Consider the following 14,300-nt stretch of genomic DNA (forward strand, 5'->3'; position numbering starts at 1 on the left):
TTTCGTTAACATATAGGCAACTGGGACATATGCATATGTCCTGGTGCGGGAAGGGATTAAATAACATGTTAAAAACAGATTATTTATCATGATAAATGAACATAGTTCTTTCTACTTTTTCAATTTTATAATACTAAAGAGGGCTTCAGCTGCATGTAGTAAGTAACGGGTAAATCGCACATGCTTTCAAGCATAGTTTGTATTTTCTAGTAAACTATGAACCTCATCTTGTAATACAGCACCATTGGCCGGTTTTGTTTCCAATTACCCAATTACACCTCCAGTCAGCTGTTTGAAAGGGTCGGGGGCTTATGGGATTGCCCCGACTTCTTCAATGCCTCTTGCTGATCGTCCTTGCAATTGTTGTACTTTTAGTAGCAGCAGAGCAAAGGCTTACAGCTTTCTTCGTTCAAGTGATCTAATAATGAAGGCCCATACAGAGACAAGGCTTCAAAGGAACCCGGCTCAATCGGCGCTGAACGACCACAACAGGTGAACGGTTAAGAGGAATTTATTAGACCAGAATGCAAACGCGTTTCGCTGCGCATGCGCAGCGAAACGCGTTGCATTCTGGTCAAATAAATTCCTTTTAACCGTTCACCTGTTGTGGTCGTTCAGCGCCGATAGAGCCGGGTTCCTTTGAAGCCTTATCCTACACTGCAAATATCTACCGGAGGGCAGCAGTCGACCTACTATTATCCTACGCTTACATCATTGTTGTGTATGAATTTGCACAACCACCCAGGGTGAGCAAGTAATTTGTATAATAATTATTTCACCACGGGTTCCTACGTTACTACTCTATGGAGCACCTCTCATTCCCATACAGAGACAAGACCATGAACATTTAAAAGCTGGATAACCCCCTTTAAAATACCCTTGTCAGTGTCACGTGGTTATGACATGCATTATTATAAAATAAAACATGTCAATTGGAATGTGTGATGTGTCAAACTTTAAAATCGCTCAACGTAGCTTTACATACATGTACCATTACATCATTACAGAAGATGTTATGAATAAGAATGACTAACTGTATCTGAAACGCGTTAAAGGTTTTAGCACTTTGTTCAGAGTGTGACTTTTAATGCATATCAAATAAATAAGAATTTGTATCCGGCCCCAAAGTACTGGACACTGAATTGATGGCTGGAGTGTGTGAATAAAGGCTTCCAATGATTATATACACATCTGTATGCAGAGTAAAGTACAATACTCTATGTACCTCCACAAGTGAGTCAGCACTACAGCGATGTCCATAAACTAAAACCTTCACCATTCCGGTTCTGCTAATGCATTCTAAGCGTTCACCTCAAAGCATAAACCAGTCATGAGTCACTTTATTTATTGCATTTTCATCTCGACCAGTAGTAATTCTATGGACAAAACTCTTACAGCTCCTTCTGCTGGTAGATGCTTTCCAAGAACAAATGCAAATTAAATCAGCATCATATTTAAATAGAAATTACCGGGGTTGTCCAGAAGTTACCGGGGTTGTCCAGAAGTTACCGGGGTTGTCCAGAAGTTACAGGGGTTGTCCAGAAGTTACAGGGGTTGTCCAGAAGTTACAGGGGTTGTCCAGAGATTACAAGGGTTGTCCAGAGATTACAAGGGTTGTCCAGAGATTACAACTTATCACCTATCTCAGTGGTTTCCAAAGTGTGCCCCCCAGAGGTTGCAAAACTACAACTCCCAGCATGCCCAGTCAGCCAACAGCTACTGGGACAGGCGAGGACCGATCGCTGAAATGTTCGTGTGGTGCTTTATTACATCACTGTCAGACCCAAATTACGTTTCTAGAATCAGGTTGTTGGATTTTAGCATCCCTAATCCTTCTGTGCTGAAAAGAGATAAGTCACCCCCAAAGTTGTCCAGAAGTGGCTGATTCCTCTCTCAGAAGAGGCTGCTGTCGGACGAACACTCATTCTAATCTGTGTGTACCCAACATGTAAATTAAGCTCAAGTACAACCTTATCTAATAGATCATCTACAAATAGTCAAGCAAAGCAAGTGGCCCATAGGTGCAAGTAAGCCAAAGAAACACTTTCCATCCAGAGCTTTGTCATGTAAAATATGGTTTAGTAAGAGATGTTCAGGTATGTCCCGACACCAAGGTTGATACCAATCCTAGATATTTTCTAAGTACTTGTACTCAAATGTCCCAGATACCTGCAGGCCATAAAAAAAATACAAAATCCTTTACACTTGCCCTACGCTCCTGCGCTGAGGCCTCTATCCTTCCCTCAGTTATCCAGAATGATGCAGGTCCTGCACCACTCCAGCTTACAGGAGAAGGTCCTGCAGTACTAACAGAGCGAAGGATGTAAAGGCCTCAGTGTGGGAGCATCTACCCAACAGGTAGTCAGGTAGGTAGGGAACCTAACCTCCTAACTACTAGGGGCTTTTACCTAAAAGGGAGGGTTGCCTTCTTACCTACCGGGGGCTTCAACTCTTGATTAAGATAAGCCCCCAGTAAGTAGGTATGGAATCCATACAGTGAGGGCTTCATGTTGGACTTTTGCCTAAGGCTTCACAAATTCTAGAGACACCTCTGCTGTCATATGACATTAAAAATGTATCAGTACTCTGTCTTAAAAAAAAATTTTTTTTATATTATTGTACTATTGAACTAAACAAACTGGGGTATACCAAACCGAGAGAAATTACATTTCAGAGAAAAAGTAGAATGTAGAAGTTCGGGAGCCACATATCACAGTAAGCAGGTGGGACACCATAGCTGGCGCCAATCCGAAACTGAGATCTTAGTGGGTGTATCCCTTATGTATACTACAATCACATCTCGCAGAGAATGAATAGCCATTGGGGCAGATCTTACCTGCAAATGATCTCCCAACAGAGATAGAGTCTCTGTGTCCATTCCTGACAGGAGGTGGTGGTGGAGGAGGTCCTGAAGGAGTACGAGAAGGAGGTGGGGGTGGCTTAGCCCGATTCTGTGTCGTATCACTTGTGCCATGCATTCGGTAAGGAGGGGGAGGAGGAGGTGGTGCATCCCGGCCTCCATTTCGTATTACTGGAGGTGGTGGGGGTGGAGCTGCAGGATGAAAAACAGAAAAATTATCCATAAGTTTGTATCAGAGAAAATTTCTAAATTCTGAGTATTGCTTGCAGTGTCTCACCTGCTCCCCTAGAAGGAGGGTCTCTTGCAGGGGGTGGTGGTCTGTTTCCACCTGGAGATAGATTTGCTGAAGGTGGTGGAGGAGGAGCCAATCCTCGCACTGGTGGAGCTTGCTTACGATGGAGAGAGTTATGTCGCTGTGGTAGATCTGGTGGAGGCTCATTTATTGGGCTAGGTGGTCCATTCACAGAAGGAGGGGGTTGTCTGTAAGGTGGGGGTGGAGGAGGCTGTCCCTGAGAATTTGGGGTCCGCATGTTGACAGGAGAGGGAGGGGGCTTTACTGGAGGAGCAGCAGGGGCCCGATGATGTCCTGGAGTTGGCGGTAATGGTTTATCCCTACTGTATGGTTTGGCATTCTGAGTAGGTGCTGCATTAGTATGGCGTCGCCCAGGAGGAGGGGGAGGAGGGGCCGAGGAACTGTGCTTCATTCCAGGACTAGTGGTACTAGGTGGGCGAGTAAGATCTGGCAAGGATGGCCTGTGAGCTCGTCCGATTTCTGGTGGGGAAGAACGGTTGCTGCTGCTGTCCGAATCATCCTGGGGTCTCCCTCCTGAAACTGGGGGACGAGGCGCAGCTGATCTCGTTGATGAACCCTGAAGAGGAGACCGACCAGATGGGCTTTCTGAGGATAAAAAATGACAATCAGGAAACATCTGTACAAAAATCATAAACAATCCCAGAGTACAGATCACCAAATACTGAATATTAGAAGCCAGTCAGATAACTCTAGAACATTAAAAAGAACTTTTACAGACATCAGTAGTAAATAAACCCATGAACATCATTTACCTGAGGTATCTTTGCCCCCCACTGGCCTCAGTTTAGGAACTCCCCCTGAGAAGAGACCTCCTTTAGGTTGCATTGCTCCTCCACCAGTTGGCCCAAACCCAGGACCACCACCGCTTGAACCTTTAGCCTCTGAAAAACACAGAATTATATTACAGTGAAAGGGACTGATATGACAAAAACATGGCCTGACAACTGTAAAGAGAAAATTATAAGACACCAAACATCATTAGAGCCTCCTTTACTTATCCTTCCTTAGAGCTCATTCACAAGAGCGGATTTATTTTCGCCAGTGGAATCTCCGCTGCTGAAAATCCACCACAGACCCTACTGACCTTAATGGGGTCTACTGTGTATTTTCAACAGCGTAGATTCCACTGGCGAAAATCTGCTGCGGGTTGCGCACAGAGACCCTGCCCCTTTTAAACTCGGGAGATCAGATGCAAGTTTGAGAAGAAATCCGCTCGTGTGAACGAGCCCTTAGCTTCCTACAGCAACATGTACGCTCGTCTAATCCATATTTTTGGAGGGACAAGAGGAGATAGCGGTTCATCATCTTTAAAGGGGTACTCCGCCCCTAGACATCTTATCCCCTATCCAAAGGATAGGGGATAAGATGTCAGATCGCCGGGGTCCCGCTGCTGGGGACCCCCGGGATCTACCAGGCGGCACCCACATTTAGCAGCTTCCGGAACCACTGGATGTCCTCTGGCTGAGTCCATCTCGACCACGGTTACGGAAGATCGTGACATCACGACTCTGCCCCCGTGTGACGTCACACCCCGCTCCTCAATGCAAGTCTATGGGAGGGGGCGTGACAGCTGTCACACCCCCTCCCATAGACTTGCATTGAGGGGGCGTGACATGTATGGCCAGTTTTAGGCCTATGATTCTCAACTTATGGTTTAGGCGTGAACACATTACAGTGCCTTGCATAAGTATTTACCCACTCAAACTTTTAGCATTCAAATAGACTTTTACTATTTGGTCAACACAACATGCAAAGTATTTTGTGCAAATTTTTATTTTATTTTAACACAAATAATAAAAAGTTCAACCTCAGCTCGGAGCACCTTCTTCCACATGGCTTACTTTAAAACAACAGCTTCACCTTAGTCACTCTTCTTTAAAGGTCAGATTTCTGGAATACACGTCTAAGGCTGGGTTCACACAAATGGAATCTCTGGCCATAGTTCACAAAGCCGGCCGGTGCTGACAGCAGTCAGAGCTAGGACTGCACTGTCGTCCCTACAGACCGCAATGCATTTCAGAGAAACCCCACGAAAGAACGTTCATTCTTTCAGTGGATCCGCACAGAAATTCATAGCTGTCTATGGGGACCGCAGATTCTGTTCATGTGAGCCTAGCCTACGGGTAGGGTCACACGTGCCGTATTTTGCTGCATATTTTCTGCAGCTGATTTTGCGACCAATTGGTTTTAAAGAATAGGAAAATAAGCAGCAAAATATGGCATGTGACCCCACCCTAATAGTCCTATAGATCGATTCTCTCCCCTCAGCTGTTGATCTTTGCAGCTCCTCCAGAATTACCATAGGCCTCTCGGTTGCTTCTCCTCTCCTTGCCTGGCTTGTCAATTTGGGTGGACACCCTTATCTTGGTAGGTTAGTTGTGCCATATTCTTTATATTTTCTGATTATGGATTATATGTTCAAAGTTTGGGATTTTTTTTATTTTATTTTAAAAGCTTAATCCTGCTTGTACTTCTCCATAACTTTATCCCTGACCAGTTTGGGAAGCTCCTTGGTCTTCATGCTGCAGCTTGTTCAGTAGTGCTCTCTAAAAAAGGCCTTCACAGATCAGGTGTATTTAAACTGGGATTAAATTGCAGACCGATTGGCCCTATTTACTAATTATATGACTTGCTAATGTGATTTGTTTAGGCAACTGGTCACTCAGATCATTGTTTGGGTTCTCACAATAAAGGAGGTGAAATCATATGCACTTTTCACATTTGTGAATAATTTTGAAATTCATATATTTCCCCACTTCCAAATTACAGACTATGTTGTGTTGGTCCATTAAATAAAATTGTAATGAAATAAATTTGAATCTGTGGATATACGATAACAAAATGCAGAAAACTTGAATACTTATGCAAGGCACTGTACCTCTAAGCTACTATAGGGAATATCCACATAAGGGCAACCCAAAGTGTATAACTAATAGTGTCTTCCTAATATGAAAAGCTGAAAGCGAAGTCATGTCAAGGAAGCATAAAGTAACACAGGAAGTTGCAGTTATGCTATATGGTTCCACAATTAAGGGTGAATTCACATGTAACCGATTTGTTGCAGACGTTTCTGCAACTTACTTATTCATCTGAAAAATCAGTCAAATTTCTGTAACAAATCTACTAAAGTAATTCACCCCAATAGTAGGCATAAAATGACAAGCTTTATTTAAAATTTGCAAAAGTTTATTACTTTAGGCCTCATTTATGTCTGGGGATCTGGCATATTTGCTGTCCGGCCTGCAGGTGACAGACCAAAATCCGCTGAATGATTGATTTTTCATCTGGTGAATCCACATTGAATGGGAAATATGCCAGATGGGTCATAAGTCCAGTGCCATACCCCATTTAAAGTGGAACTCCGCCCCGAGACATCTTATCCCCTATCCAAAGCAGCAGCACCCCCGTTTCTCAGCTGCACAGAGCAAGGATCGCTCTGTGGTTGAAGTCGGGCGATACAGTGGATGGAGTATTGTGATGTCACGGCTCCTACCCCCCACTTGTAACTTCACGTCCCACCCCCTCATTCCAAGTCTATAAAAGGGGGTGCGACTGTCACCATGCCACCTCCCATAGACTTGCATTTAGGAGGCTGGGTGTGACATCACGAGGGGCGGAGCCGTGACATCACAATACTCCATCCCCTGTACTGCCCGTCATCAGCCACAGAGAGATCCTCGTTCTGTGCAGCTGAGAAATAGGGGTGCTGCAGGAGAGATTGCGGGGTCCCCAGTGGTGGGACCCCCACGATCAGACATCTTATCCCCTATCCTTTGCATAGGGGATAAGATGTCTAGGGGCGAAGTACCCCTTTAAGCTTATGGGGCAACAAATAAGACGTTAGATGCAGAAGCTCTAGCTTGTGCCATCCGGCGTTTCCATTCACTCATCAGGAACAGTGCCGGATCGCCAGACAAATGTGAACAAAGGCTTACCTGCGAGTTTCAATGGTGACGAGGTCTCCGCAGCAAATTTCCGGCTGGGGAAAATCCACTGCAGACCCCAATGTAGTCAATAGGGTCTGTGGCGGATTTTTAACAGCAAAGATTACTCTGCCGAAAATCTGCTGCGGGTAGCGTGCGGAGACCCCGACACTTTTCAAACTCAAGGAAGAAAATACACTGCAAGTTTGAAAAGAAAGATGCCTGTGTGAACCTACCCTTAAACATTGTATAGCGGCTCTGTCTGTTATTGCAGCTCTATCCAGTTTTAGTGTCATTTGAGTGAATGGGATTAAACAGTAATAGCAGTACCTACAAAAAGGTACAGAGCTGTGCTAGGCAACCAAGGAAGAGGCCGCAGTACTAACCAGAGCCCCCTTAAATCAGCTGTGCGGTGAGGTGTCAGGAGACAGACCATCATTGATCTGATATTAATGGCCCATATGGATTAGCCTTCAATATAAACCTCCCAAACACCCTGATAATATATTTAATGCATCATTCTAATATTTCTGTAATTTTTGTTGCATGAGGAAAGTACAGAGTTCAGTAAATTGTAGGACTACAAACAGTGATTTCACGTCAGTCAATATTTATAGAGAAAGGGAGTGCCTAGAGATTGCATGAACATTTCCTTGGGCTTCATATTCATGAAATGCAGGTAATAAAGTACATACTTTCCAACACTGGGGCACTCCGGTCATTCACTACGGTGGCCTTCTTTAGTTTTGCTCCTTTACAGATATCATTGAGAAGAGCCCCTCTGCCTCTCTGCTCATCGCGGTTAAGCTTGGGGGGCTCAATGTTAGCCTGTGGACGAAGACAAGAACAGATCAATGTGCAGATCCAGCAGTAATAAACAACATTCTCATAATCCACTTCTCTATGCAGCGTGCCACATACACCAAGAGCACCATTTTGTTCTGCAATACCTGGACTAGCAAAGCATGGGCATCTTTCATGTGACAATCTATTTTGTGACAAACCTATTATACATCTCCATTAGCAGACAGGAAACTTTGTTGCAAGTTACAACCAGAAATTAGGTCCTAATACCCAATAGCGGATACCTCCCCCATAATACATCTTCCTCTGTCTGCCCAGACTGCATATGGCACAGTAGAGCCAGAGGTTATATCTTTAGCGAATTACAGAACACACATCGGTCTCTTAATCTCTGTCCAAAAAATTAATCATCCCAATAATGAACACAGTAACAGTAGAGCTACACAGGTTCTATGATAGGAGCTAAAAAGGCAGAAAAGAGCGCTCCATAGTGAAATACTGCACGATAGACTCAAAACCGCTTAGTGTACATGGGCGCTTACCAAGGTTGGTTGTGCGGACCCCAGCACAACAAAGGTCTCACTGCAGCCTTCCACAGTAGACAACCAAGAACCAACAACCTCCAGAATAGGTGAAATAACTTCAGGCACTGAGAGACCAAAGGTAGCAGGTATGTGTGCAAAACGTTTATTCCCAATATGCAAAATGTTTCACGCCTTAGCGCTTCATCAGGCCCGATGAAGCGCTAAGGCGTGAAACGTGTTGCATATTGGGAACAAACGTTTTGCACACATACCTGCTACCTGTGGTCTCTCAGCACCCAAAGTTATTCCACCTATTCTGGAGGTTGTTGGTTCTTGGCTATAATAGGAGCAGCACAGAGGATACAACTACTTCTGTACTACCAGTTTGCAATCAAGCCGGCATTGTTGTATGCATTTACCTGGGAGAAGGTCGGAGGTGGGGGAGCTCCCGGCGGGGGTGGCGGTGGGGGTGGAGGGATCGGCATCTTTCTTGCTAATTTTAAGGACTCTGAGTTGACTCCTGCAACCAGCCCCTAAATGGGGTGGGGACCACACGAATCCTATATGGAAAAAAAAAAACAGAAGAGTTGCTTCAAAAATTACAATGGATAACACAAAAAGAGAAGAAAAAACGCACTGGCACTGCTTGTTTAGACACTTCTTTTTCACCTATCCCCATAAGCCAGAGGTTGGGTGGTGCTACACAAAATAATCAGAAAGTCCAATATAGTATATCAAAGAAGTAGAAGCAATGATACATACGAGGTGGGGGAGAACACACAAGGAAGGGTTACAATTGTTTCACACCAGGACATCGCTTCTTCCGGCCCATGGGCCGGAACAAGCGCTGTCCTAGCGTGAAACAATTGTAGCCATTCCTCGTGTGTTCACCCTCTGCCTAGTATGTGTCATTGCTTCTACATTGCTTCTCCCCTACACCTATCTCGTTTTGTACTATCCATAATGGTGGAATAAAGATTTAGGCGCCAGACAGAGCATACACTTCAGTCAGTTTTCCAGCCATTGACACGTTTCGCAGATCTGGACTGTCTGTACATTGTATGTGGAGTCTGGTTTCAAGTTACTATGGTCCAGAAAATATCATTGTATGTTGAAACTATTGTATGTTGAGGCCATTGTAAGTTGAGGGATCGCTGTATTAAGACTGATGTTTTTCCACGCAAGGCACGTGCTATTGCTCCCGAAAGAGCCCTGGCATTTCTGGAGTTACTTGCTCTAAGATTACCAAGACTGTTAACAAGAAATGGAGCACAACTTAAAGGAGTACTCTAGTGCAGAGTATTCCTGCTCAGTCCTGCCCGGGCTGCAAAATAAATGAAAATGAACCATCACTCACCACCCTGGGTTCACGCGGAGCGCCACTACAGCTGATCGGTCCTCCGGTCCATCTCCTTCATACTTCCGGGTGTAACGAAGCGTCACATGGCGCTCAGCCTATCCCCGGCTGAGGCTGAACATCGCGGCGGGCGGCGATAGGCTGAGCGCCACGTGACGCTTCGTTACACCCGGAAGTATGAAGGAGGAGGACCGATCAGCTGTAGTGACGCTCCGCGGGAACCCAGGGAGGTGAGTGATGGTTCATTTTAATTTATTTTGCAGCCCGGGCAGGACGGAGCAGGAGTACTCTGCACTAGAGTACTCCTATAATAATGAAAATTCCTTCCCAACAAGATCCTTGACCTTCAGCATCTGTGATCATAAGTTACTGCCATGTCTGGAAAAAGTGCATCGGTGAGATCACACACAGAAGCCACTTGGGAATCTGTCTATGTGCTAAGACTTTGTTCAGATCAACACATGGTGCTACAGACAGTCCATGCAGTTGTTGTGCTGTTCCTGTTATTACTCCTGGAAATATATGAATAATGTTACCATATCCCTTTCCAATAGGTGTGACATTACACAGCCTGACACTGATAAACCATGTTCAAACACAGAATTTAGGGCCAATTCACGGCACGAAAACATCCAAGCTGAAGACTGTGCTCCACATATAGGGGTTAGCCAACCTGTAGGAATTGATGGCCTATCTCCAGGACACTTGAATGGGACAACATTGCCGCTCAGATTCAACTAATAGTACAGAAAATGCAAGGATGTGCACAAGTAAACATGGAAGAGGCTGCGGCACTTGCTTAGGAGCCACGGCCACTCTGAACAGCCAACTGACAGGAGTGTCAGAAGTCAGACCCTGGCTGGTCTCATATTGATGGCTTATCCAAGTGACAGGCCACCAAAGGCTGAATAGGACCTTTAACAAGATCAACAAGGGCTCTATTAGACAGGCCAACAGGAGCCAAGGCTCATCTAATCGTGCAGCCCAATAAAGCTTTTTTTTTTTTTTTTTTTTTTTTTTTAAATTACCAGCAAGATTTTTTTTGTTTTTGCACCATAAGCTGTAGTTTTTTTTACCAGCTTCACTTGTGTAGTATTGACTTTTTTTGATCACTTTTTATTGATGGCATAATAAATACGATAATTTTGCATGTGGCAATACCAAATCTGTTAAAATATCTATCTTGCTCAAAACAATAAAAGGAGCACTAAGATAACACATCCTAGATCTGAATGAATGAACTAATCGTATTAAATACTTTCGTCTTTACATAGTTGAATGCACTGACAACAAAATCACACAAATTATCAATGGACATCAAATTTATCAACTCATGGAGGTCTGGATATGGAGTCACACTCAAAATCAAAGTGGAAAACCACACTACAGGCTGATCCAACTTTATGTAATGTCCTTAAAACAAGTCACAATGAGGCTCAGTAGTATGTGTGGCCTCCACGTGCCCGTATGACCTCCCTACAATCTCTGGGCATGCTCCTGATGAGGTGGTGGATGGTCTCCTGAGGGATGTACTCCCAGACCTGGACTAAAGCATCCCCCAACTCCTGGACAGTCTGTGGTGGATGGAGCGAGACATGATGTCCCAGATGTGCTCAATCGGATTCAGGTCTGGGGAACGGGCGGGCCAGTCCATAGCATCAATGCCTTCCTCTTGCAGGAACTGCTGACACACTCCAGCCACATGAGGTCTAGCATTGTCTTGCATTAGGAGGAACCCAGGGCCAACCGCACCAGCATATGGTCTCACAAAGGGTCTGAGGATTTCATCTCGGTACCTAATGGCAGTCAGGCTACTTCTGGCAAGCACATGGAGGGCTGTGCGGCCCCCCCAAAGAAATGCCACTCCACACCATTACTGACCCACCACCAAATCGGTCATGCTCGAGGATGTTGCAGGCAGCAGAACGTTCTCCACGGTATCTCCAGGCTCTTTCGCGTCTGTCACGTGCTCAGTGTGAACCTACTTTCATCTGTGAAGAGCACAGGGTGCCAGTGGCGAATTTGCCAATCTTGGTGTTCTCTGGCAAATGCCAAAGTCCTGCACGGTGTTGGGCTGTAAGCACAACCCCACCTGTGGACGTCCGGCCCCATACCACCCTCATGGAGTCTGTTTCTGACCGTTTGAGTGGACACATACACATGTGGCCTGTTGGAGGTCATTTTGCAGGGCTCTGGCAGTGCTCCTCCTTGCACAAAGGCGGAGGTAGCGGTCCTGCTGCAGGGTTGATGCCCTCCTTGATGCCCTCCTCCACATCTCCTGATCTGTCTCCTGGTAGTGCTTCCATGCTCTGGACACTACGCTGACAGACACAGCAAACCTGCTTGCCACAGCTCGCATTGATGTGCCATTCTGGATGAGCTGCACTACCTGAGCCACTTGTGTGGGATGTAGACTTCGTCTGATGTTACCACTAGAGTGAAAGCACCACCAGCATTCAAAAGTGACCAAAACATCAGCCAGGAAGCATAGGAACTGAGAAGTGGTCTGTGATCACCACCTGCAGAACCACTCCTTTATTGGGGGTGTCTTGCTAATTGCCTATAATTTCCACCCGTTGTCTGTTCCATTTACACAACAGCATGTGAAATTGATTGTCAATCAGTGTTGCTTCCTGAGTGGACAGTGGGATTTCACAGAGGTGTCATTGACTTGGAGTTACATTGTGTTTAAGTGTTCCCTTTATTTTTTTGAGCAGTGTAGATATTTTTTTTAAGCTTTTTTTTTATTTTTATACTTTCTCTGAGGCCTATTATAATTGCTTCATTACTTATATAGATCAATGTAACACAAGCATTACATTGATCTATGAGATCTGGACTCTATTGCTACAGCATATCGGACATAGGCAGTATCAATTGGGGACTCACTGGACCACCAAATATGCCTGCCTTAACTGTTTAAAGGGGTGTTCTGGCCTTTGACATCTTATCTTCTATCCAAAGGATAGGGGATAAGGTGTTTGATAAACATGAATGGAGGGGGCATGGCATGACGCCACGTCTCCGTCTCGGGAGCAGTGCCCGGCACAGAATGCCGGGAGCAGCAAAGAGATCGCAGGGGGTCCCAGCGATCATACATCTTATCCCCTATCCTTTGGATAGGAGATAAGATGTCTAAGGCCCAAATACCCCTTTAAGTTGTGCAATTACTGTTTAATGATAGACATCGGAGATGGCAGATAGCAGCTGGTACCTGCCGAATATGACCAGACGTGGGTCATACTCCCTCATCCGACCCATGGCATAAAAATGTATGTAATGGATGGGGAACGCATTAATGCAAGAGCTGACAGAAAGCTAGGTGCCAGGACGAAATTCCGGCATTTGTTGAGCCCTGTCATAAAGTGATGCCATATCAGTAAGACGCCCTCAGGTTATGATTGGTGGGGCACTGATCATGTTTATCCAAGTTCATGGGACCGACTGAAGTTCTATGCAGAGCCAGATGGCCAGAAGAGCCACCCCCCCCCACCCCCCACCCCCGCCGGCTGTCAGGGCCTGCTGGTTGTTGTTGTTTTGAAACAGTTGGAGAGTCACAGGTTGGGAAACCTTGGTGTAATGGGTAATTGATGTTTTTCCTCTAGTATCACCTGTATTGTGTAAACATGGATTATGTAGATCCTTTATCTATATAGTAGTGTACTTATACCTTACCAACCAAGCAAGAACATGTATCTGGTATTATAAAGGGCACAGTTACAACATAGGATGACTGACACTGGTGAGCCAGTAAGAACCAGGCCTTGGTGCCGTACACCGGTTAATGCTATCATCTATAAAAACTAGTGCCAAGAAAAGTGAAGGTGTTGCCCATAAACTGATACCAACCGCAGTGGAAACTACAAGCAGAAATGTTTCTTTGCATAAATGGATGGCACTACACATTAACTCAACGACCAATTGCAATAAGGAATTAAAGGACACCTCATTTCGAAAAGGCGCACAGCCCCAAGTCCTGTGTCTTAATTTCTGCAAGTGGTATACCGAAATCCCAGAAGTCCCACACACTGGCAATGGAATTAAATTCAATATACCGCTTACTTTAACTGCTCAGAGCAGAAACGAAAGGTCACATCGATTGGAACAACGCTCCATTTAGAAATGAGAAGCGTCCTTTTAAAAGGGTTTCTCCATCCCTTTTAGTTAGAAGAATCAATTGACAATACATTGATTGCAGGGCATCACCTCCTTTTTCCTGTCCTGTAGGACATAAGGATCCAGTGCTCAGCCCCCCACCACGCAAAACTTTTGACTTTTTTTTTGCAATATTTGGAAGCCTCACAGAGAATTAATGGAATGCACATTGTCACTATATTCATAAAAGTGAACAATTTTCCTCTTTTCTCTTGACCAGTGAGGGTTCCAGCGATCCAGCGCACACTGATCAACCTATTTCCTATCCTTCGGCTAGGGTAGTGCCTATGGCTGTCTGTGCATGCTGAAAGTTGTAGTTTTGCAATACTTTGAGGCACAGTGGTTGGAAAACACAAGGTTAAGG

General features: G+C 45.0%; 1 protein-coding gene across 2 annotated transcripts in view; it reads right to left on the reverse strand.

Annotated features, from left to right (window-relative positions):
• WIPF2 (WAS/WASL interacting protein family member 2) overlaps positions 1-14,300 on the reverse strand; it is a 51,104-nt gene that overhangs the window by 14,510 nt on the left and 22,294 nt on the right. For both annotated transcript variants that reach the window (XM_056548620.1, XM_056548619.1), the window contains exons 2-6: positions 8,844-8,984; positions 7,792-7,924; positions 3,926-4,054; positions 3,138-3,758; positions 2,837-3,052 (exon numbers count right to left, since the gene is read on the reverse strand). In XM_056548620.1, the coding sequence (XP_056404595.1) occupies positions 2,837-3,052; positions 3,138-3,758; positions 3,926-4,054; positions 7,792-7,924; positions 8,844-8,909 (1,165 nt within the window). In that variant the 5' untranslated portion in view covers positions 8,910-8,984. The remainder of the gene's footprint in view (positions 1-2,836; positions 3,053-3,137; positions 3,759-3,925; positions 4,055-7,791; positions 7,925-8,843; positions 8,985-14,300) is intronic.

Source organism: Hyla sarda, chromosome 12 (genome assembly GCF_029499605.1).
Source record: "Hyla sarda isolate aHylSar1 chromosome 12, aHylSar1.hap1, whole genome shotgun sequence".
In the NCBI taxonomy this organism is placed as follows: Eukaryota; Metazoa; Chordata; class Amphibia; order Anura; family Hylidae; genus Hyla; species Hyla sarda.